The sequence below is a fragment of the Acromyrmex echinatior genome, chromosome 9 (genome assembly GCF_024713525.1).
Source record: "Acromyrmex echinatior isolate Ae372 chromosome 9, ASM2471352v2, whole genome shotgun sequence".
In the NCBI taxonomy this organism is placed as follows: domain Eukaryota; kingdom Metazoa; phylum Arthropoda; class Insecta; order Hymenoptera; family Formicidae; genus Acromyrmex; species Acromyrmex echinatior.
The window spans coordinates 8,620,109-8,645,097 of NC_141860.1; the positions used below are offsets into that span (position 1 = coordinate 8,620,109).

Sequence of the window (24,989 nt, forward strand, 5' to 3'; positions counted from 1 at the left end):
CGTGATTTTTTACTTATGATCGACAATGCGACATGGCGTGTACATCGCCGTCTCGCCGACGTCATATTCAACATCGAGGATATATATATTTGCGATAACGTGGCATGACGAGTCATCATGCAAGTATTTGACCGATGTATATCAGAAATATTAAACGCGCCTGATATCACAGTCTCACACAATGTGAGATAACTGTTATTCTATTTATTTAACAAATCTGTAACAAGTTTTTTGTAAATTTGTATCCACGAAACACCTGTTCCACAACGCGGAAGACGAATCGATAATTCCCTTCAAGAAAATGATTGTGAGAAGAGAGGGGGAAAGCAAGAATGTACTCTGTACATGCATTCTGACTACACAAACTGATCCGTTAAACAATTGTATTGTCAAATATTACGGTGACATGTGTACGTTCCGTTTTACACAAGATGCGCATAATCATTTTATTTTTGTTCAACGCTATTACAGAATCACCGACTTTCGCTAGAATTGTCGAAGCTGTCAATTTGATAATTTTCTTGTTTTCGCTTAATGAAGATTGATTTTTATATTATTTATATCATTAGAATTATTTGTATTATATTCACATATTTTCTATATTCTATATTGTATATTTTTAAAAGAAAAAAATTAAAATGATTGGCAGAACAAAAATGGCCTCAGGGTTCTAATATTAACATTCGGAATAACAAGGATGAGATACATCGCTCACATCACGCATAAAACGAAACGTACCCATCAGCCAAGAACTAATCTCATATAAATAATTAAGGGATTCGTAGTGCAATTTTGCATTTAAGATCGTCTTGAGTACGATCTAGTCATATCACTGAACTTTAAGATTTAGAACGATTTTTTAAATAAAACTGGTCTATGAATATTATCCTATGTGTTTGTATGCATGTATGAAAGAATAAGATAAAACTTGCAAATTAAATTTAATTATTGAATAATTTAAAAAAAGACAAAGAAAGATCGTTAATATGTCTTTATTGCTTCGTTAAATACCATATGAGATGAATTAGTAAAAGTAAACCAAGAAATAAGGATAATTTTTCATATGTGTGAGATACAGTTTTATTAGCAATTAAAATCCATTTGTAATTAAAATTCGATCATGTTGAAAGGATTGTTAATGCAATATTATGTGACTTGCTATTTATAATTTATTTTTTTTACTGAACCGGAACAATGCTACAAATGGATCATGGTCATATCTACTTTAAGAAAGTATGATATAAATATTTGTGAAAAATATGTTGAAAGTGATCGCGTTGAGAGAAACAGATTTTCTTTCAATGTCATCAATCCTTTCAAATAGGAAATATATATTTTATTTCTCTCATTATCTATTTATTATCATTGTTTATTGAATATTTCATACGTTATATACACGCTTATAGGTAATCAAGTCAAATTCAATTAAATTTTACTGCACAAATCAATTTTGTTTAATTTTATCAATAATTAAATTAAAGTTGAAGTAAGACAATTTAATTAATTAATTATAATATATGAATCTTATTGGAAATCTCGCGGTTATTGGCCCAAACGAGAGAAAGAGGGGATATTTTTAAGAATTTTCCATAAATTTTTATAAATAAATTTTTCTGATTATAAATAAGTAAACGAACGTAACATTCCAGATTTATTCCCCATCAAGTTCCCGATCGTTCGGTGTCCTTTCGCTGAACTTTCGTAGAATTGTCGATTGCGTCGAAGTGAGGGGACCACTTTGATTACTCCCACCCCCGTCCCTTATCCATGGCAAAGTTGGTGAAGACGCTTACGCGCGTTAATTAATCGGGACGCTGACGGTGTGCTGATTAAGCTGCGCGACGTCTAATTATAGCGACTGGCTAATCAGGTCGTGATACGAAGATTTTATTTACGCCATGATATATACGCGTGAGGACATGTATATCGCAACATGTTAAGCGCCGATATTACGAGGGAACGATGGCGCGCGCGTGGCGTTTTACCTTGAGGCCCCCGGTGAACAACTATTTTCTAGGCAAGGTCGACCGACTGACGCTTTTATTGTAGTATATGTTTATCGGTTTATCAATGTCATCGTTTCTCGCGGACGGTTGTTTTGCAGGATTCGGCCTTCTTAGCTAGAAGATCTTGGAAGTTCACTCGTATATTCGTGTATGGTGCGCGAATAAGATTTCTTTCGAATAAGATGGGAACAAGGAAACACTTTGGTTTCGAAAATCCAGGAACAATCCTTTAATAATAAATTAATATATATGCCACGCATCGAGAAAGAAAGAAAGAAGGGAAAACATTGAGTAATCGAGTTGTTCGGAAAAAACACGAGTAGATTTGATTGAAAAATATGTAACAATCACAATCGATTATTACTCAATGCACTCGGATTTATTGATAACCAAGATAATGCGCGATGTTTTTACAATACTCGTTCCTGCATAGTTGGTCTGTTAACTGCCATGGTGGTTATCAGTAGCTGATTTTTCAGTGATGGTTACTGAGAACCATAGTGCTATTAAAAACTTTTAAATACTTGTACAAAAATTAATTGAATATGTTTCGAATGACGTAAATTGCTAAATAAAAAGTCTGCTATTCAATACCTATGAGAATAAAGAAAAGAGAAAAGTTCTATTTAATCATATATTATTTTATCATTATACATTTATGCTTATGAAAATTTTACTGTGTTGTATACGATAAGGTATATAAAAAAATAATTGAGTAGACAACATGTTAATACCGCAAGCGAAATATTTTATTTTCTTATATTTGCAAGAAAACTTTGTTAAGAAAATTAGAGAAAACAGTTTCCTAAATGATTATATATTGCATACTTGATCATCCCGACCAGAGACATTTTATTAAAAAAAAAAAAACCTCATAATATATCTAATATTATTTCTATTGTTATTCTAATATTATTTCTATGGTCACGTTTCATTCTATATTTATAAATTCGATGCGAGATCCAAGTTTTTTTTTTGTCAAAAATAGTCATCTGATACAATCGACTTGATCTTGACATTTCAAGATTTCCAATTTTCTGGTCTTCTTGATGTTTATTTTGAGTGATTAAAATTTGTGACAAAGTTCTATTTATAATTTCATGTGCGATTGTCATATAAAGAGCATTTGCAATACAAAATTCACATTGAATTCACTTTAGAGAATCTGTAATTTGCGATAAATTTTGGTAGATTTTTATTCATAATTTTGTATATCGCATATTTAATATATTTAATATATTTTACAATCACATATGTGTATATGTATTTTTGATTCTTCGATGTATACAAAAATTTTTTATATTATACGGTACTTGAAATTATAATTAAAATTCTATCTTGAATTTTGATACAAAGTCTGATATAAAATCCTGAAGTGGATTTAAATAAAGAATTCTAAATGAAAGCATCGTATGTTTACAGTTTAAACAAAATGCACGCGATGGAGGGTGCGACCGAGAGTAAGCGAAAGGTGGATACCGCAGAGGACGACAAGACGTCTAGATCGTCGCCGTCGCCGAAAGTACCTCAGAATCAGCAGAACGGCGCCGCTCTTCCGGAGGAAACAGCGGCGGCGCCAACGGCATCGGTGGGTCGCCCACGGAAGAAGAAGGACAATTCGCGCTGCGATACTTCGAATACTAAGGGCAGACAACTACTTGCAAGTACATCGCGACAAAGTGCGACGACTCCGAGTGATGTCGTGCAGTCACGACATGTCAAAGCAGGGTCTGAGCCGATTGAGATTAGAAAACGGAAGTCTACTCTACAAGTCTCACCTCACTTAGGAAATCCTCCTAAGAAGAAATTCCGCGACAACTACACACGAGAAGAATACATTTCGAATATTGTGGGTGACAACAACGAAAGTATCGAAGACCTTGTGGCAAAAGCTGATCGATTGCGAGCCGATATTTTAGTAAGTATTTGCTTTAGAAGCTACGATTTCTTTTTTTTCTTCGGAACCACTCTTTCTTTAAGCATTTTTGTTAATTTTTATCTGCAGACACTTGAAAACTTAGCACATGCCAAAGAAATGGAATGGAATGAGATCTTGAGGAAGAGGAAACTCAAAGAGGAGGCATACCAGAGACTCGAAAGGAAGATACAAACAACAGCCTACATGGAAAATGATGGTCAGTTGTCGGAAACTTTACCGCCACGATCATCTGTGAGTTCGGCCGAATGGGAGAACAACGGCAGCAATTCCATATCGAAGGAGAGATCTTTCGAAATTAAGGAGGATTTAGGCGAGAGATCTTCGGATTCATCGGGTTCGAAGAAAGAGAAAACCCCGAAAGCTAGCTCGCAACAACGAGCGACTCCTCCGAAAACTAATGGCGAGAGCAGTCGTAAACAGAATGAGGTGTCGAGTCCGGAAAGTCGGCAGATCGGAGAAGGCCGTCAAGGTACAATAGTGGATGTCAGATCCATTATTGCTGACCACAGGCTTAAGCATCCAGAAACCGTACCAAGAAGGTAAATTAATTATAAATAATTAATTAATAACAGAATGGAAGAAGGAAAAAATAGACTTTATTATCAAAATTATCAAAATTTGTATAAATAACAATTCAACAAAATAATTTTCATAAATGAAACATAAAATTTACGTCACTTAGCACGATGGATGCAATATAATTTTCAATAATATCCGAGAAATATAATTTGAACATAATTTCTTATGCACAACAAATAGAAACAAGAATGATATACCAAGTCAGAATTGAACGAGTATGAATTAAGACAAAAGTTAAATTTATTTTATAATGTAATAAATACCATCCTTGATTCTATTTGCTATTCATAAGATAACAAAATTTTTTTTTTTTTCAAATTTCATACTATAATTTCTTGTACTAAAATCGATTTGCAATAATTTTTTTTAAACGGAAACATATTTTTATAGCAAATATAATTTTGGATAAGGAAATATAAAATTCTGATTAATAAAATGATTGAGGCTACATTAATAATATGCAATATTTGCTTACGGACTTGTAGCATTAAAAAATCAGTGTTTTTATGAAAACAACTTCATTTTTTCGACACTTAAGCATCATTCCCAATTGTAGAGGACGACGATTGAGAAATTCGAACGTGAACATCAATCTCGGTGCTGGCGGCGCCATGGTTGAAACTGGACACAATGCTGATTCAAGACCGTCTAGCACAGAATCGTGCAAAAGCAATCCAAGCACGAACGATCCCATGAACTATAAAGACATGCTAGTACAATTTGCTAAGTTGAGTCAGCAAGGTAACATCATTTTTCTGAAATTTTTTAATTGATTAAATTTATATTGTTTCCGAAGAGAGACAATTTGTAATTATTCGGTTTTGGTGATCACCAAACTATAACTATATTCTAATATTATATTTAGGTGAACCCAAGGTACCGCAAAATTATCCAGATGTGACGCTTCATCCTGTGACACTTTCGTCTGCCCAGAATACGTCTCAGCCAACTGGCTCATTGCTCCATGGAATTCTAACAAAAGCTCAAACGCCGAGATCCTCGACTTTTTCACCTACTTTAGCAAGATTACTCACTGCGCCTGAAAGAGAAAGGAGTTCTCCGGTGGCTGCAGCAGCGGCGGCGGCAACGTCAGCGTCTATGTCACAGCCAAGCGCCACGACTCAGCATCTTTTGCAGACATACCAAGGCTCTAATATGGTTTCTATAAATGATCTCCTGTCTTCTTCCAAGGTTCTTTGTTTTTTTATTTTTTTCTAATTATTCTTTTTTTCGTATTTTAATTATGTAATTTACGTTAGCATAAAATGCAGTTTCTTTTAAACGTCGTAATTGTTACACCATTTGAATATCCAGTAGCGTAACTTCATTTTATATAATTTATATAAATAAATAGAAATAAGAGCATATAAATAATGTAAATAATTTATAAAAATAAATAATATAAGAATATAATTTTGGAAGATAAAAGCTTGAAAAACTCTGGTCAAGTGAGTAGTTAGGCGAGATATAAATTTATCTTTTTTAGTAATGTAAGATATTTTCTCCAGGCTCGCACAGAGATAACTATAACCCCTGTCGTTAACACTCCCGCGCAATCTCACTCCAACGATTTAATTCAAGTGGTAAATTTCTTTTTCGATTTGTTAATAACACGTTCTCTTGTGGGTGTTTGACCATTTCATTGAACTTTTAGGAAGATGTAGAGGACGAAACATCGCTAATTGATGATAGGAAAGGAAACTCAGTGATTGGAAGAGATGGTAAACAAATGGTGAAGGACAATCCACCTTCACCAAATGCTCCGCCAAAATGTCAGGGATGCATAATTCGACCTGCACAGTTTGTTTGTGCCGGATGTGGAAATCAGTGGTATTGTAGTCGTTCATGTCAGGTACATGTCATGTCAAGTGCACAGTTACGTATGATGTATCATTTTTTTCATATTCACGATTTACGTTAATGACTATCAATAATAATGAATTGTATTTCTTTTTAATATTGACAGCTTGCTGCATGGGCGACACACTCCGATCACTGTCCTCCGGAGCCCGAGAATAGCAAAACAAAGACCAATGTTTAACTCCCGAGATCCCTGCATGTCCGGTGTATACAATGGCATCAGGCGAGAGATATCAACATAACTGAGTACGAATCTAGTCAAGGAAGGAGTTCAAGGATATAATTCATATTGAGAGACAAATGAGATGCGTAGAGAATCGAAAAGAGATCGTATTGATTAATTAAAAAGAAAGAAAGCGAATGGATGATGTCCTATTTATCACAAGCATTTACTGATCTCCCATCTTGAAGGAGGTTTCACGCTATCACGTTCTGTTCTTTGCAGAATGAATTCGTGAATTTTCTTGCACTTTGCTCGAGCTTTAGATGATGAAAATTGTCTTCTTTCGATGATGAAAATTTCGATGACGCGATAATCGATGTCATTGGTTAACGAGCCTTGTGTATTATGTATAATTCTTTTTCTTTTAGACTTTACTACATACACTAGTCGAAAATTTTTGAAATGCTCGAAAAATGAGCGGGAAAGAGAATAAGTAATTTCGTGGCGCTTTGTGGGAGTGGAGCACAATACTAAGTAACGCGATGCTGTATATAATTTTATACAATTTAAGAGAGTTATTCAGCGTCAGATTTTAAAACGTCGATTAATCGCGTGCCATGTGTAAGATCGGGGGCGGATTGGCCATCAGCTTTCTGAAAGATATCGAGAGATACTTTCTGTTTACTATCTATTAGAAATTATTTTATAGAAAAATTGTAGAAATCATAAATTTAATTTGAACAATGTAAAATTAATATTTGTCATAATAAACGAAGTAAATTTGTTATAAAAACATGTTTACTTTTGTTATTATAACAAATTTTCAATAAAATTGACTTTTCACTAAAATTTACTATGACTTTTATATTATTAGATATTGTTCGCAAATGATTAATTATTTCAAAATATATATCCATAGATAGTTTTTTTTCCACTTACTCAATCCGCCCCTATATGTAAGATTCATTTTCCATAATTGACCTTGACATGGACTCTCAAGTCAGAGAAATAACTTGAGCATTTTTTTACATGTAGTGTGATATGGATTATATTCTATTTTCTTCTTCATTTACATAGTAGGCATAAGAAATTGCTGGACGGAGCATTTAATCAATAAACGAATATTAAGTACTGTATGTTAAATATTCAGTATATATATTTACATATATGTATAATTGTATATGTATATATACATATATATATATATCTTATATATATATATGTTATATATATCTTATTTATATATATGTTATATATATCTTATTTATATATAGGTACATAAATCTTTATTTTGTTATATATATATATATATATATGTGTGTGTGTGTGTGTGTGTGTATATATATATATATATATATATATATATATATATGAAATGCTATCTCAGCAAACACCAAGTTACATGTGTAATATCACTCAACAATATAACTAATATAACACACATATTGTATATTACAGTTATATTTTTAGTGAACAACTAACGAATACTATAATTTAGAGTTTGTTGGGATATATTGTCATATTAAAAAATATATGCATTATCAATTTGATTTGATAAAGCATAAAAATGAAATATTCTCTTTTTTAATAATATTTTTATATTCTCTTTTTCCTCTCGTTCTCTCTTTCTTTCTTCGTATAACTTCAGTTCCTTTAAAACCCGTTTTTTTTTAATTTACTATAAGCTCTGTCCAGTTATTTTCTTAACCTTCGTTTACATGAGTTTCACGCAGAAAAATGCAGACTGCGTGAACACAATTCAGGCCTGCGGTATATTGAGACGAATGTATCACACATGTAACATTTTATATTTGTTACCAATGCATATGTACATGTAAATTTAACAAAAAAAAAACGTTAGATTTAGTATAGCAGTAAGATGTTTTTTTATTCCATTGGTAACATATTCGCATGTTTTGCATTTTTTTAAATTAATATGTTACCCTATACGATGACTGTCCCTGACATAATCTGTAGCCCAAAGTTCCTACAGGTACATACAACATATATATATATATATGTATATGTATAAATATATATATATTTTTCCCAATTACAAAGCAAACCAAAATAAAGTTTTTAATCGTATTTTCTGCATTTTATTATATTTTCAATAATGAAATCATATATTTTCAATGCCCTTGTAATCATTTTGCAAGTTATTTTATTTTTACGTTAAGATCAAAACAGATCAAAACAACATATACTTGGAAGAGAAAGCGCGTCAGCAATTTTAAAAATCTTTTTTAAAATTTCTAAAAAATTTTTTACTCCTTATTTATCTCTTAAATTTTAAATATAAAATAAGATTAATATTTATAGTTTAAAAATTGTCTTATGTAATGTTTTAAAATATGACTTTGTGAGATTGGAAAAAGATTTTTACATTTAAAATATTAAAAAATATTTTAATGACATTAATATCATAATTAATAATATTTTACATGTTTTATTTATTTAATTATTAAATAATTTCAATTTTTTTAAATTTATTTTTTTACATGTCTAACATTTAAGACATAACATTTAAAAAATTTAATAGTAATATTACATTTAAAATACATATAAAATAGGAAAAGATAAAGTTAAAAGATTCAACAATAAAACATTTTTCAAAATATTGGTAAACATTGATAAAGCAGGACGTCTATCGGTTTATTTACGGCATTACAGGCACTTGGCACAGTCGATAGCGCTGGGCATTACTTGCACCCTAACCTAGATGTAGTTGGTTTTACGGTGTGCCTTATAAACACATTTTACATTTTGACGATCATGACGAATCAATCATTAACGACATATATATTACGCTAATTATTGAAGAGCGTCTGTAGGAAGTCGCTCTCGAAAATCACGATGTCCATTCCACTTTTGCATATTAGCCGGTCATTGACGACCACCGCGAGGTCCAAGCGGCGTGTCGTCGTCACCGGGATAGGAACTGTGTGTCCCTTGGGAGTCGGGACACGAAACGCTTGGAAGGCTCTTATCGATTCTAAATGCGGAATCGCGCGACTTTCCGAACCAGATTACGATAAGCTACCGTGTAAAGTAGGTGAGCAAATTTTGACAATTTGCTACTATTGCCAACTTGCACTCATGTTGAAATTTGTTTACATACAATTATTCTATATGTAAACAACATTTATTGACTTCCAGTACCTAATATTATAACTATTGCTCAAAATTGTATTGCACGCAATAATTATGTAACAATTGACATTTATTAGCTGCATTGGTGCCGAAAGGAAACTCTTCTCATGAGCTCAACATTGATTCCTACTTTACGAAGAGTGAGCTACGCACAATGTGCTCTGCCACCGCATATGCGTTGATAGCTTCAGAAGAGGCACTAACGGATGCAAACTGGAAACCAACCGATGAAGCCGATAAACGTGATACTGGAGTTTCGGTAGGAATCGGCATGATAGACCTAGTGGATGTGTGCATGACATACGAAGCTTTGAAAAAGGGATACAACAAAATCAGTCCATTCTTCGTGCCAAGAATATTGCCGAATATGGCTGCTGGTCAGATCAGTATAAAGTACGGTTTCCGTGGACCCAATCATTCAGTATCGACTGCATGTGCAACGGGTGCGCATGCTATTGGTAAATAAAGAGCGAAAACAACAAACTCTGGGTAGCGATTATATAATTTTTTTAATAATAAGACAATTTAAGAAAGAGCTAACGCGGATAGTACACAATACGGATTTATTATAATAACACTTACATAATCAACAAATGTAATCCGCAATGTTTTGTTAACATTATTATATTTATTACACTAACAGCACTAAGAAGGACTAATGATATTGATCGAAAAGTTTACGAATTATATTTGTTGAATATGTAAATGTCATTGTAATAAATCCATATTGCATTAATATCTGCATTAGTTCTTTCGGATTTTTTAAATATCGTATTATTATTTGATTTATTCCCAGAGCCAGTTCTTATCTTAATTTTTAATTATTAATTTTTTTTTCTTATAGTCGAAACACGAGAAGTGAAAAATTTCTCCATTATTTTCAATGATAATTTTCATGTTTCCGCTTTAGGGAAAAAATTATATGATCGCTATCCTAACTTAACGCTCTTTTCATATCTGAGAAACCATCATAATGAATCATCTTCCAGGTGATGCATTCCGTTTTATCCGTGGTGGTGAGACAAGTGTGATGGTATGTGGCGGTGCCGAGGCATGTATCAGTCCACTAGCTATAGCTGCGTTTTGCCGGCTACGCGCGTTGAGCACGTCGAAGAACGATATGCCACGCGAGGCATCACGGCCTTTTGATCGTGACCGCGATGGTTTCGTTATGGGCGAAGGCGCCGCGGTATTGGTTCTAGAGGAGCTAAATCACGCGCTCGCTCGGAACGCGTCTATCTACGCGGAGGTGCTGGGCTACGGTTTGTCTGGCGACGCATCACATATAACAGCACCTAGCGAGGATGGTACCGGTGCGCTGCTAGCAATGGATCGGACATTGAAGGACGCCGGCATCGAGACCTCGGAAGTGACGCACATAAATGCGCACGCCACATCCACGCCGCTGGGTGATGCGATCGAGGTGAAGGCGATTGAGTCACTGATGGGTGAACACAGTAAAAACGTAACGATAACGAGCACGAAAGGGGCACATGGTCATTTGCTGGGTGCTGCCGGCAACTTGGAAGCCGCCTTCACGATCTTGGCGATTAAGGAGAGTATCATACCGCCTACGTTGAATCTGCACAATTTAAATATGGAGACAGATTTGAGATTCGCATCGCATACAAAAATGAAATGGAACACGACAACGCGTCGAACAGCCCTGAAAAACGCGTTCGGCTTCGGTGGAACGAACGCATGTTTGTGCTTCACACAATACGTCAACTAAGTCCAAGAGGGAATGTGTACTCTATCTTTTTAGTGAAAGAATATCATAATCACTCTTTAAAATATTTACAAAAGGATTTCTATAATGAACTTTGAAAGGTGAAGATTTCTAAAAAGATAGTGGAGAACAAAAATTATTATTAATTTTAAAAGATGAAAAAAGTTACATTATTTTGCGATCTTCATTAGCTTGGAAAAGATACAGCATGTGTCTTCATAAAGATGCGAACGTCTAAGAGTAAAAAGAAAAAAAAAAAAGATCAATTATCGGATCAAACCTAATTTGAAGTTACAAATATAATTAATTACTAGTTATTTCTTGAAATATAAGGATAAACACATAAAATCCTAAAAAGATGATCTATATACTCTTTAATGTTTCTGTTCAATTGAAAAGGAGGCGCTACTCCTGTAAATATGTACTGATATGTAAATATATATAAAAAATCTAAGAGAAGCAAATTCGGTGACGAATTGAATTTTACACAATTGATTACCAGTGGATAGCGGCTTAAATATTTTTAATAACTTTTATGCAACATACAATATATATGTGTACGATTTTACGACAATAATTCTTTTTATAGAATATTTTTACAGTGCGTGTAATAGAAGTTACACAGAGAGGATATACATCGGAATAATAAAATATATGTATATATATATATTATAATGGAATGCAACATTGATTTTAATATTAGGATTCCGACAAATTATATCGCATCTCTTTTTGTTACAACATTGACACGAATTCACCATAGTCATAGCGCCGCGTAAACACTCTTGAAAATAAAGATTTTCAAGAAAATACAATACTTTTCAAATCACTGAAAAACTTGTCTTTAACAACTGGCATTTACTGCGGAATCAGATCTGCCATATTTTCACGGCCAAGGCATGTTCGTTCAAAATATGCTTATTTGCTTAAATTGCAAAGATCTATACAATTAATTTCGAGATATACATCAATATACATCAATTCAAGTTGATCCGTATACTAGTTTTATCGTATCTCAATTTATGTGTGTGTTTCTGTACTTTTCTCAAAGTCGACGTTATTGTTTAACATCAGATATGAAACTATTCAATCTCCCAGTATTTTTTATTTTTCAGATGCAATTTTTGCACGTAGAGATAAATAGTATTGTATAATGTTTTTGGCTTCTTAATTACATATATTCAGCATTTTATTCACATCAGGTCGACTTCGAATGATAACAGTTTCTTCAAAATACATCTATTACATTCGTGTCTCACTACTGACAGTAAATCAAAGTAAAAAAAAAAGAAGAAAAAGATGGAGATATATTACCATAGGTAGTAGGAATTCTTAATGAAGAATGCTAAGTGGTTTCTGATGGCTGCACAATATAGCAAAACGTTCTCTAAGTATTTGTCGGAGTTCCTGCCGCTTCTCCGTAACTTGACATTCTCTCGACTTAAATTCTAATACTTCCTCCACTGGAATATAACTCTCCTTCTCGTCATCATCAGAAAAACAGGAATCCTAAACAATTGTCATATCGAAATTAAGCTTCTTTATAGAGAAAACAAATCCTTAAATATTTAGATTATCATATCTTAAATTTACCTTTAACATTTGTGTAAGTGTTGGACCTTTTTTTTGCAATAAAGAGATGCTAGAATTGGAATGATTAAATTTATCATGACAAGTCCCTTCGTGATCACACCATTCATCATTACAAGCTACTTCAGAACCTTCCGGTGTGCTAGGAAGAGAAGAACTACTAATATTATGTTCGGAAGAGTATCCGCAATCTTGAGACGATTGTTCGCTTGAGGTGTGGTTTTTTCTCTCAGACATTTCGAAACGTTTCTTCATTACCATCCACGTAGTATATTTATTTTCATTTGGCTCCGTTATCCACGCATCTACCAGCTCGTTAGTCATGGAATCTTTACAATTGTTGTCATAACGCCACTGATTCTCATCGATTTTCTCACCCTCCTTAACGTGAGAAAAAAATAAAAAAAAAACGTTTTATTTTAGAAAATTTAATACATCTATGGCAGCAATACGAAATTGACAATTATAGTTACCTTACACGACTCGCAAACATCGGATGAATCCTCTTGAGATAATTGTTTACAAGGTGTACTATTTTGCTTCGATTGACTTATATTAAGATTTTTCTTTGTTTCGGAAGTGTTCTTTTTAACTTTCTGTGAACCCTTTTTCACAGGGAATGCTAGTTCTGTCTTACTTTGCGATTGTGATATACTATGTGTTTTTGGCTTCTTTAAACAATCTGGACATTTACACGTCGGTGGACCTTTGTTTTTTGGATCTAGGACCTGCAACTAGTGCAAAAGGAAGCGATAGTATACAGAGGCGCACATATATATATGTATATAAAATTCAATAAGTCTCGTTATTTACTTTATGCCGATTGATGTTCTGTGTCATCGGCTTTGATTCTACACAGGTACAGGGGGAGTCACTTTGTGATCTCTCATTTGAACACTACGATAAAATATACAACTTAGCCACGTGCTGGTAAACAAGTAAATTTAGTGGCATACTTAAATAAGTATAACCCGAGAAATTAAGAATAAATTTTTAAAAACTCAAGTCTTGCACACAAGTTCAAACATACATCACGGGAATTCTCCTTTTCTTCTATTTCATTGCGACGTCCCTTCTTCTTCTTACGTTTAAGACGTAATTTTTCACGTTTGTGTTGTTTCGCTAGTTCTTCCTTTGCAACTTGCTTGTAGAATAATTCCAATTGAGAGATACCTTGTTTCTTTTCAATCGCCGACTAAATAAATCAAAATATTATAGAATAATTTGTTATAAATATAAAATTTTCTAATATCAAAAGATATAGAGGATATTATTATACAAGATCTTGTTACCTGAAAGTTTCTGGACAATGCATCCACTGCAACAGCAGCTAATACTTTGCACACAGTTTCTTCTTCCTTCATTCGTCGATGTATTTTGTGTAGTCGGTCTGCAATACATATACCTAAGCACGTAAGTACTTCTTCTTGAGCAATTTCCAGCGTTTTCGCGTGGCGCTCTCTGAAATTCGGAAACATCTCTTATTACTCCTTTCACTAAACATTACCAGAGAATGTATTTTTGAAAATCTGTACCTTCCCATAAGTGCCCATGGTTGTGCGCGACCAAGGAGAGTGGTCATATATTCTGTGATGGGTGGTAAATGAACGTGATGATCGCGGTAGCAACGCTTAATTCCAGAATATAAAACTGCTACGTAACCTTTTTCTTTTATAGGCTCGGGTTCTCGAGTCAGGAGAGACGACGCCAATAGCACCTTATTGCGACACTCGGCGCAAAATCTGATCACCAAAATCGTGTTATAAAATCATTACGGATAATCTATGTGAAATTACATACCTATGTTTACGCAAATAAGTATCTAAAGCTTCATCAAGCGTATCGGTCTCTATTAAAGTCAATTCCTGTCGACATGGTAGCTCCATGCAATCCCACACTTCCCTCCAAGAATTCCATATCGGTGGCAACCGCTGAATTTCCAGAGTATGCAATACACATCGTTGAGACTTTCTATTTCTTTGTTGTCTTTCCATTAAATTATTTAACCTAGTGCTGCAGAGACGTAAATAGTAAATGTAAATAACTCTTCTAAATGTGTTTGAACTGAGATTCTTGTGATCATTTGCGTACCTGTGTCCATGTAACAATGTACAGAGCTGCTGAGGTGATTTTAAAATATCATCTTTTATAGAAAGTACACCATCAGGAGTGATAACCAGAGGATCTAATGCAGGATGTCCTGACTTCATCAGATCAGTGAATAATCTTTCAACACTAAACACAGAATATTTCACTTTAAATACGAAGCGCCGCTGCGGTCTGAATGTTAAGATGTTGCTATTATAGATGAGCTATTATATATATTCATATAAATGAATTAATTTCAGAAATGATAATTGCGTGCCGATATGGTTGTTGGACTTTCAACGCAATCAATCTGAAATATTAATAATCCTCCCAAATTTCCCAAGTTAATTTTAAAAAACTGTAATAAACTTATTGCGAAAAATATTGCCTCAGTCGGAAGTCGAACCCGGATCTCTTGCATTCCGTGCGAGCGTCCTAAGCCTTTAGACTACCGAAACCAGAATATTTCACTATTATTTATACCCGTTTTGCATCAATATACATTAACTTTAACCTTTATATACAATTGGATTTGTGTCTCACACATTTCTTTTCTTTGAAAAACTAAGCACATCAAGTAATTAGTTACAACATTTATATATAATTTTTTTACACAACCTTATAAATATTTTGTAAAGATGATAAAGTATATTTAAGAATCATTAATGTCATGAAGAAACCATTAATCTTGGAAATATTTTTATTATATCTTTTTGATCTTTAAACTCTCATTTATCTATATTTTTATAATCAAAATTAACAATAAAAACTAAAAATTAGTATTATATTAATCCTTATTTAAGGTATGTTAATAGACTGATAGATGTTGAAAAATTCCAATGGACGACAACAGTTAAGTATTAATTTTTGTACATTTGTTAAAATAACGAAAATTAACCCAGAACATGAATTATCCACTGTGTATAATAAAGAAGAAGAATTGGAAAATTATTGTATGCACTAAAGGGGTGTAATCTCAGTTCAATTTACTCTTCATTTTTTTCTAATAATTAGAATTAGAAAAAGATAGAGTAAGACTAAACTTAATCTGTTTTAGTGGGAACAAGTATTAATAATATAATTATGATGTAAAAATACAAGGTATACCATTGTGAATAATGGCAGTAGCAGTATTGGAAACAATCAATCAAATTTTAGCCTCTGTGCATTTTCCTGCGTATAATAGCACTGGTATATTAGAATAGCCAATCAAATTTTGGTCTAAAATTCACTCTGCTATTACGCATCCTCAGAAATGGTATACCTTGTCTGCTTACATTACGAGTACAATAGCAACAATATGTATCATTCTAATAAAAAAAAAGTTATTTTCAATTATTTTAATAAAAGAGACAATTACCTTCTTCGGCAGCCGACACATGGTTCTGCGGCGCTCAAGATTTCAACTATCTTCTTGCAAGTAACTGCAAAAGATGTTTTGATTTCTTCCACTGTGAGTAATGCAAATTTCTTTGTAAACTCATCCAGTTGTTTACCATTGATCAAGGGATTATCACAGATAGCTCCCAAACCAGTTATATCCATAATCATCTAAAAAAACACAGTGACAAATTAATCTCAGAGGAAATTACAGATCAACTAACAATTCACATTCGACTCGATGACAATTAGAAACGACAAAGTAAAGTTCTTGCTCGACACGTTCTAGCTTGGCTAAGAATATTCTCTCCAACGCGATATAAAGAAAATAATCTGCAATAACATTATCTATCTTATGCAAAGGATTGATAATCGAATTAAGTAGAGAGATCGCCTACAGGAATATGTATACAATGCAGGTGTGAGAAAGACGTGATAATCGTCGAGTTATACTCGTTCTGTCGCAGTCGGCAACGACGTGTTTGGTTCGTTCGATATTCTGACAATGTACGATCGCAAATTGATCGTGACAAAAGAACTGCAGATTCTTCACAAAATCGCGACCTAGCATTCTTGTTTCTTTTTTTTCTCCCCCACCTCTCTGACACCTGGCTGTAATGTGTTTTCGGTTAAAGGCCTCCTGTACGAAACGTGAACGATAATCCGTAAAACGATATCGCTGCTCCAGGAATCGCGCCGGTTGACGGTCAGAGAAATTAGCGTCGCGGGCGCGGGCGTGCGCGCGCGCTCACCGTCAGGTTCTCGTCGACGATCAGCGGCATTTGCTTGCTGGCCAACTTCACCGGCTCGTCGTCTCGCCAAACATTGACCAGCCTCGCCATTGTCCGCCTTTCCGTTCGAGGTCGTTTAATCCTGAGATGTACCACGGATTTCTCGCAATTTTTCGTCGGATCTCGCAAGGCGTTCGCCCGCTCGCTCGCCGGTCCGCTACCTTCCTGCGAATTAGGGATCTGATTGACGTGACCTATGTGCACGAGACGTGACGAGCGGCTACGGGATGACTCTGTCCGCTTCCTCGATGAGCAACAAGACGATCTCGAAGGAACGCGACGCAAACAAAGTGATGGTTTTCTATCCAGATATATTACGCACCGTCTGCCATTTGCAACGTACGGAGTCGCCGTCTATCGCTTCTCTACTTCCGCTCCGCGTGCACCGTCCCTCTCTCCGCTGGTGACGACGTCTACGCGTCACCGTCTAGCGTTTGCTAACGTTGCATCGCGCGCTTTCACAAGTCTTGTTCTCTCTTTTTCCTAAAATCCTTATTTTTTCTAGTCACGGCATCAACTCTTCTACCTTCTCAAATGTGATTCCCGAAATCTCGAAAAACTTGCGGAAAGACTCTCTTAAGCATCAAGGTATCATTAACGAACGTTCCGAATTTTAATGAACGCGTAAATGAGAGGGGATTCTTCTGGATACATTTCGTATCGATCCGAAAGATTTTCCACGGACTTTAACAAAATGCGTCATAACGATCAAATCTTCTCATACGCACAGGTCCATTTCAAGCGGCAAATATGAATCTGTTATATACGAGTATAATTAGATCTGTTCTTTCCATTTGAACTTCTTGCACGGTTCATCTGTGCTCTTTTTCTCTCAAGTTGAAAAAAAAACATGAACTATCTGATATTTAGCTAAAAAGGGCAGGCCTATTTTTAACATGCAGATATTTTAATTCCATTAATTTTACATAACAGTAATGTGTATCAATCATTAACTAAAATTATAATATTTATCATGTATTTTTTAATGTACAATTATTAGTTTTATTTTATATTTATAATATATACAGAAGCATTTATTAAATGTTGTTGCTTGTATTAAATAAATTATAATGAAATAATATATGCAGCTATTTTCTAAGGATTTTATAAATAATTCTTCAATTCTTATTTTAAAAAATGCAGGAACTTTTTTTATCGTAATTAAGAATATCAAATTAATAATAATCATATCGACTTACAACAATAATTTTATCCTTTTTTCCATAATTTTTATAAATTTAAAATGCATTTGAAAGTTTCGATAGTTCGACATTGAACTACTGACGCCGTCTATTGCTAAAGTTTCCAAGCCACTGATTCGTATATATTAATTCATCAACACTTCACGACTACACACTTGAAAGACTAGATGATCGTAAAGAATTGTCTAAAGATATATAAGCAGCAATAAATACAAAGGAAGCAGATTTTTCACCTTCCGACAATCAGCGTCAATAAGCATGGATGAGAAGTACACAGTAAATACGTGTTAAAGCAGGAAACTTGATGTTAATTGTCGGAAAGCAAAAAAATCTGTTTTCTTTGTGTTCGTATCTCAAGCACTCGCTGGAACGCAGTCCTTCTCCTTACTCCAAAAGTGTTCGAGATTCGTGTAGACTTTCGGCACGGCAGGGTTGTAATGCAATGCCTCACATATGCGACAATAGTGCCTGGAGACGCTGCCGAAGTAGCCGTGCTCGTTGATCACCCGATAATGATTGCGCCACTCATGATATTCGAAGTAACGCTCATCGTCGCGGTCCAGATACCTGATGTAGTCAGCGAGCGCGTTGACGTCCGCGAAATCGTCCACGTGGAGGAAGGAGTGCGGTGGCAACAATCGCAGACAGTCCTGCCGTGATGCTCCCATTATTATCGGAACCGCGAATTTACGGTATGCGTTCCAAAACACCTTCTCCGTCAAGTACTCTCGGCAATTGGAGTTCTCGAACGACAGATAGAACTTATATGACTCCAAAGCGGCGCAGTCCTTGTCGAAATGACCAGGACAAATGGTTCTGTTGCCATCTAGACATTTTCCGATGATGTCCAGGTCACCGTGAAGCAACGACTTGAGTGCCTTCACGTAGGACCATCGTTCGTTACGACCACTGCAATTACTGCCCATTATAGCGACCAGTTTGCTCTTGGAAGTTCTCACAATAGTGTTCCAATGTTCGGCCGAAAAGTTTTCGGAGGTTTGTATTGTTCTTCCATAGGGAACCGGCACATCGCTGTCCATTCGGTATGACATAGACCAGTTGAACAGACCATCGTAGTTCGACAATCTTTGAGGACTGTGCAAAAACGTGTGGAAAGGTGACTCATCTGTCAGGAAGATCCATCGTTGATTCGCCTGGCTTCTCTCCGGTAATTCAGATGGATTTCTCGTGAAGTGTAAATGAAATAGTACGGCGTCTGCTCGATGCAGATCTTTTTCATTGTAACTTAGCATGCAATTCTGTACTGAACATTGATCCCATGGTGAAAACCTAAAATATACGATTTTGTAAATCTCTGTCGATGCTTATTGTGAAAGTAAAGGCGATTTCAACCAAACTCTGATTAATTTATTCTGATTGGATTCTGCAGAATCGCTTAAGACAAAATTTCTAGTATACAGTTCGTTCTTAGTCTTTTTTATATTGTATATATTGTATTAATAATTCTATTAATATTGAATAGTTTTATTTGTTTTTTATCTATTATTTAATAGTGCTGAATAAATGAATTGGAATTTGATTGAAGTCACTTTGCCCGATTCTACCAATATAGTTTAATATAAATCTTGATTCAACTAACTCTTCATTTTTTCTGGTTTTAAGAATGAGAAAAACCTGAAGAGCAAGTTGAACTGAAATTAATGTTAATCTATATTGATAGAAACAGACATAAATCGCGTGACCGCAATTTTACCGATTACTATCTTTTTAGCCGAAGGCTGATATATTTTCTTATCAATCTAGAACGAATTTTTTATTGGTTTGAAACAAAAAGTTTCAGTTTTAAGAATCTGTTTTGAATTTCAGTACAATGATTTTTAACAGAGTTATGAGTAATCAAAGTTAACATGTTTCTTTTTTTTAATTCGCGATAAGTCTCATCGCGATTGCTCAGTAACAAAAAATCTTAGGAACATTTTTAAACAATGATTTTGTAAAGTAAACCTTAAGCTTTCACATTAGAAGGTTGAAAATGTTTGCTAGGTTTTTGGGGACATGATAGACCCACAAAATGAAAAGAAAATTTCCCATTTTCTAATCTAGTTCGTTTCCTATATGTTAAAAATTACCGAACAAAAACACAAAAAACATAATAAACTTTGGGAAATAAAAGAAAACCTTTAAAATCTTTTCTTAAAATTTAAATTTCGTTCATTTTTAACTTAGTTACTATAGCTTACTATAATTACTATAATTATTACTATAATTTTACTATAATTTTAGTTACTATAATTTTAAATTTTGAGATGCTACGAATTTTCGTTCTAATTCAATATTTTCGTAAAATGAATTTCAAGTTAAATTGTTATATGAATAACAAACTGATAAAATAAAGTACTGATAAAACCTGATAAAATAAAAATTGATTATACAATTTTTAATCGATTAGTTTTAAATCTTTATAAGCAAAAATTATTGTTCGAAACAACAAATGGCAAATACCATCCTCGGCTTGTATTATTTTGTATATCCTTGTTTAGAATTATTTTTGTTAAAAAAGAAAGAGAATTTAAAATTTTCTAACTTGATAGATGTGAAATGTCTAATGTGTCTACGTTCCAGAAATTGCCCATGCTTCCAAATCAAGATCAAATAAGTTTTATTGGTGGCGTTCGACTGAGGGGGTGAACTCCCTTCCGGCGCCAATAACCATTTTCCGAGAAGAGATATACTCTCTACCTGAAAAAAATACGCCATAACATTTATCCAAGTTTTTCCTAATATAATGAATAGATATTAAATGCGAATAGATAATAATTGCTAATAAATGTTTTATCGACATTTCGCATTAGCAAACAAACGAAGCATTGTTAGTCTTTCTTGTACGATTCTCTACCGAGGTAGATTACTACGTAATACTCCTCGATGTAGTTTTAGCATAATTTTAAAAAATTTAAAATAACACTCAAGAGTGTATATGTATGTATGTGTGTGTGTGTGTGTGTGTGTGTGTGTGTGTGTGTGTGTGTATATATATATATATATATATATATATATATATATATATGTAAAACAAATTACAATAACGTGAAGATGACATTAAAATGCATTATGATTGAAATATAAATTTTAGATCACACATACATTTTGGAATCATTTTAATATCATCACGATTTATGTTTTTAAATAGTTACAATTAGCAAATCTATATCAATTTCCATAAAATGCTTTAAATAATAGAAATTATCATTATTATTAGCGTTGTTATATATTTCATTCTAATATTGACATAATAACGGAATTAATTTGATTCGTAAAGGATAAAAGATTGCATAGCAATATAAGATGGTACAACATTTTACCTGTTTATCAGTGAAACCTCTTCCAAGGAGGTTCGCATCCAAGGAAGCCGTCCTCGCGAATTGCGTGTTAGGTAATTCTGTAGCAGAGACGGACCCTCTATTTTCTTGTTTTTCTTCTCTTGTGAACACCTGTTCTTTCCGTGATGCGGAAGACCTTCTGTAGGTGGTGAGAAAACCCGAAGGTAGTAATAGCGTGCAGAAAATCGCAGCTGTCGTACTGGTGAGCAAGACGAACGCGAGCCGTCGCGATAACTTGCGCATAATGCTCGCCGCCGTTCATTCTATCCTGAGTGTACGTTAAGCAACTACTGACCGAGACAAATTGAATTCTTAGGTATTATTTGCACGTCCGATGATGTCCTTCTTTGCGGTATTTTTGCGAAGATATGGTGCGAAACTGAATAGGACGAAGACACTTGCTGATTTGTTATGATGATAACTTTTTTTTAACTAGCTCCTGTATTCTATTGCAGTAACTCATTATGCAGTCGTTATATATTTATAATGACAGAGCTTACTTTTATATAACATTGATTTACTTTTATATAAAAAGCAATTATGTAATATTTTATATAAAAAGCAATATGTCACACGTATATGTTTATATATAATGAGTTACAGAATTTCACTACTGGTAAAAATAGAAATTGGAGCATAAGTCGAATGAGATAAATGTACTAATTATAGCAAACAGTTAATGAATATAACTCACTTAGTGGACAAAATGACAAAAATTTTAAATATTAAGCTTTTAATGATATGTAAGCACGCCTCTAAATAAATTTGTTGTTTATCAAAATTTAATAAGACGATTTTATTTAGAGCCGTATATATAATATTAGTAAAAAATATTTAAAATTTTTGTTATTTTGAATAATAATTGGGAGTCATATATCCATTAACTGGTACATTATCTTATAAGAGGAGAGTAACAGAAGTGTAAACGCTTACGTTTCCCAAGCAGAACAACAAGTTATTATGATCAAAATGATGTCAAAATAATCATTAAAAGTCATTTTTCAATCATTTGCGATTCATTTTAATGTCATTTTAACTTGTTCCGCTTGAGTTACGTTTCGTTGTCTCAATTTTCGCCTCCTAGAAACTTCGTTTACGCTTCAGTTATTCTCTTCTTTCATATTTATATAATTTACACTCTAATTCTCTCTTTCTTATTTTCGTCAGAGTGAATTTTTAAGTGTCATAAACAGTTAGTGCATTCAGAAAATAAGGAAGAAATATGAAACTGCATTATTTCTATTTTTATTGAGGAAAAGAAATTAAAGAAAAAATTAATATGACCATTTGGATCAAGTTAGATACTATTAATACCCATATTTTTCCAGCAGAAAGAAATGATTCTCTTTTCTTAACTTTTTCTTTAATATTTTTAAATCTCTGTCTTTCATTAATAATAATTTATCGCCATCTTTTATAAAACGCGAAGTTACAATTTATAAATTTAATTAAACAGGTTCTTTAGGAAATCGATATGTGCGACTTTACAAAGTTTTATCCCAACGTAAGCAGCATAGAAATTAACTCCCTCAGCGTCTCGTCTCATTAACTTTTCACAATGAAATCGTATGTAAACACCACCGTTAAATTCATTTAACGACACATAATAAAATAACAGCCGCGCGAAACAGTGTGCAGTGAAATAAAACACTTATTAATTACGAAAACCGATCCATGCCACAATAGTCACAATCTTCAATCAATCTGGGACGCGATAGAGGACAAACCACTTTATGCTGTATCGGCGAGGAGCGAAATGACGCGAGGCGCGCGAATGATAGAAAGCACAAGGAAAGTCGCGGGTGCACGACTCCCGGTGCAACAAGGATACACGCTGGCGCACGACTGACCGTTGATCCCGATTGTCTTGGTTAACCAAGCGTGACCACCGTCCTCCAACATCTCTCAAACGTCATTCACCATCACCCTGGCGTACCGGTGGTTACCGTAGTATCAACTAGCAGAAACAAGTAAACTCAAGTATGTGTGCGCCGCTTATCAGTCAGATAAAACAATCGAGCTGATCGTGTGTGTTCGTGACAACCTGGAAGCTGTTTGATCAGAAAGCTGGACTAAAATATAAAAAAAAAATGAGTTTTGGATAGTTCGAATCCGATTAAATAATTTTATATAAAAACTCTTATTTCTGACAGACTGTATTTCTGAGATGTATTATTTAATCATTCTGGGAGTAAATATGTTAAGTTGGCAAATAAATTATTTTCTTTCCCTTTTTCGAATTTTGGGTAATTTTTCAGATTTAATTGCTTTCTTCTCTTTTTTAGATTCTATTTTTGGTTTTCTGAACATACTGTTAATTGTTTTCATTGATCACCAAGTTTTATTATATATGGGAATGCAGAAATAGAAGAAAAAATTATTGGAATTGATATCTTTAATTATTCATTCAACCTTCTTGATCGGGAGCCCACACACTTGAGAATTAATTATTTTTCGTTCGTAATATCTTCGTTCACTCAATTGAATCTGTCATAATATTGTGATTTATGTGTTCATTTCGCGCGGCATCGAGCGCCTATGATTATACAATATATGTGATTATAAAGCTACATATCAATTGAACAACACATGTAGTACGTGTTACGATTAATTTCAACTTGTGTTATTAATATGCATTATGTGTTGATTTTATGGAAGCGACAGATAATATTTCCATTGTTTTGATATTTATAAAATTTAAACTATTAATTTAACAGTATTTATATACTTTTATTTTATATATATTATTTTTTTAAATCTTGACCTTATCTTTGTTGTAGAACTTTATTAATTAATATATCAATTGCTTTCTAATATAATTCTTTATGGAGTAAATATATAATTTAAATGTTCACTGATCGTATACTTTTATGATATTGTATTCTTATAATTAATTATACACAAAATTTTGTATTTTTATGTTTGTATTTTTGCTAATTAAAGAGGTATTAATTTTACTGAATATTAGATTACAAAAAATACAAAAAATTGTATAAATTTAAGACAACATTTTAAATCTATAAAAACTTTTGCATTGTTATTATTTTACAAGTAAAATCATAAAGTGTGAATATTATACTTACATTGTATTTTATATTTCATCTTGCAGATGAAAATAATAATAATAATAATTTAGGTTAATATTTCAATTGTACATACAATAAATTT

The 24,989-nt window shown here is 33.5% G+C and overlaps 4 protein-coding genes across 12 annotated transcripts in view; 2 read left to right on the plus strand and 2 right to left on the minus strand.

Moving 5' to 3' along the window:
• The window catches only part of LOC105149070 (uncharacterized), a 51,047-nt gene extending 42,412 nt beyond the window's left edge, over window positions 1-8,635 (plus strand). For 3 of the 6 annotated variants that reach the window (XM_011061218.2, XM_087409154.1, XM_011061221.2), the window contains 7 exons: window positions 3,429-3,924; window positions 4,012-4,484; window positions 5,081-5,265; window positions 5,390-5,715; window positions 6,033-6,107; window positions 6,179-6,399; window positions 6,491-8,635. In XM_011061218.2, coding sequence (XP_011059520.2) covers window positions 3,429-3,924; window positions 4,012-4,484; window positions 5,081-5,265; window positions 5,390-5,715; window positions 6,033-6,107; window positions 6,179-6,399; window positions 6,491-6,626 — 1,912 coding nt within the window. In that variant the 3' untranslated portion in view covers window positions 6,627-8,635. The remainder of the gene's footprint in view (window positions 1-3,428; window positions 3,925-4,011; window positions 4,485-5,080; window positions 5,266-5,389; window positions 5,716-6,032; window positions 6,108-6,178; window positions 6,400-6,490) is intronic. The other 3 variants (XM_011061219.2, XM_011061220.2, XM_087409155.1) reach the window with 3 other exon arrangements.
• A 558-nt stretch (window positions 8,636-9,193) lies between these two features.
• Window positions 9,194-11,893, plus strand: LOC105149068 (3-oxoacyl-[acyl-carrier-protein] synthase, mitochondrial). The gene is made up of 3 exons (XM_011061214.2): window positions 9,194-9,602; window positions 9,778-10,158; window positions 10,690-11,893. Exons 1-3 carry the CDS (start codon window positions 9,404-9,406, stop codon window positions 11,430-11,432), a joined length of 1,323 nt encoding a protein of 440 aa, XP_011059516.1. The 5' UTR covers window positions 9,194-9,403; the 3' UTR covers window positions 11,433-11,893.
• On the minus strand, window positions 11,550-17,634 carry LOC105149069 (gametogenetin-binding protein 2-like). 2 transcript variants are annotated; one of them, XM_011061215.2, is made up of 12 exons: window positions 17,240-17,634; window positions 16,468-16,658; window positions 15,111-15,254; window positions 14,820-15,032; window positions 14,555-14,761; window positions 14,312-14,480; window positions 14,050-14,214; window positions 13,833-13,916; window positions 13,493-13,753; window positions 13,023-13,400; window positions 12,744-12,938; window positions 11,550-11,663 (listed from the first exon to the last, which is right to left on the minus strand). In XM_011061215.2, exons 1-11 carry the CDS (start codon window positions 17,327-17,329, stop codon window positions 12,762-12,764), a joined length of 2,079 nt encoding a protein of 692 aa, XP_011059517.1. In that variant the 5' UTR covers window positions 17,330-17,634; the 3' UTR covers window positions 11,550-11,663; window positions 12,744-12,761. The 2 variants fall into 2 exon arrangements, with proteins under 2 accessions (XP_011059517.1, XP_087265289.1); XM_087409163.1 differs by lacking the exon at window positions 11,550-11,663 and having other exon boundaries at window positions 11,938-12,938.
• A 136-nt stretch (window positions 17,635-17,770) lies between these two features.
• Window positions 17,771-24,933, minus strand: LOC105149066 (inactive fucosyltransferase B). Of its 3 annotated transcripts, none has more exons than XM_011061213.2 (4): window positions 23,310-24,933; window positions 21,804-22,200; window positions 21,026-21,180; window positions 17,771-19,770 (listed from the first exon to the last, which is right to left on the minus strand). In XM_011061213.2, exons 2-4 carry the CDS (start codon window positions 22,062-22,064, stop codon window positions 18,834-18,836), a joined length of 1,353 nt encoding a protein of 450 aa, XP_011059515.2. In that variant the 5' UTR covers window positions 22,065-22,200; window positions 23,310-24,933; the 3' UTR covers window positions 17,771-18,833. The 3 variants fall into 3 exon arrangements, with proteins under 3 accessions (XP_011059515.2, XP_087265298.1, XP_087265299.1); XM_087409172.1 differs by having other exon boundaries at window positions 23,136-24,933; XM_087409173.1 differs by lacking the exon at window positions 23,310-24,933 and having other exon boundaries at window positions 21,804-23,129.
• Window positions 24,934-24,989: the final 56 nt, after the last annotated feature.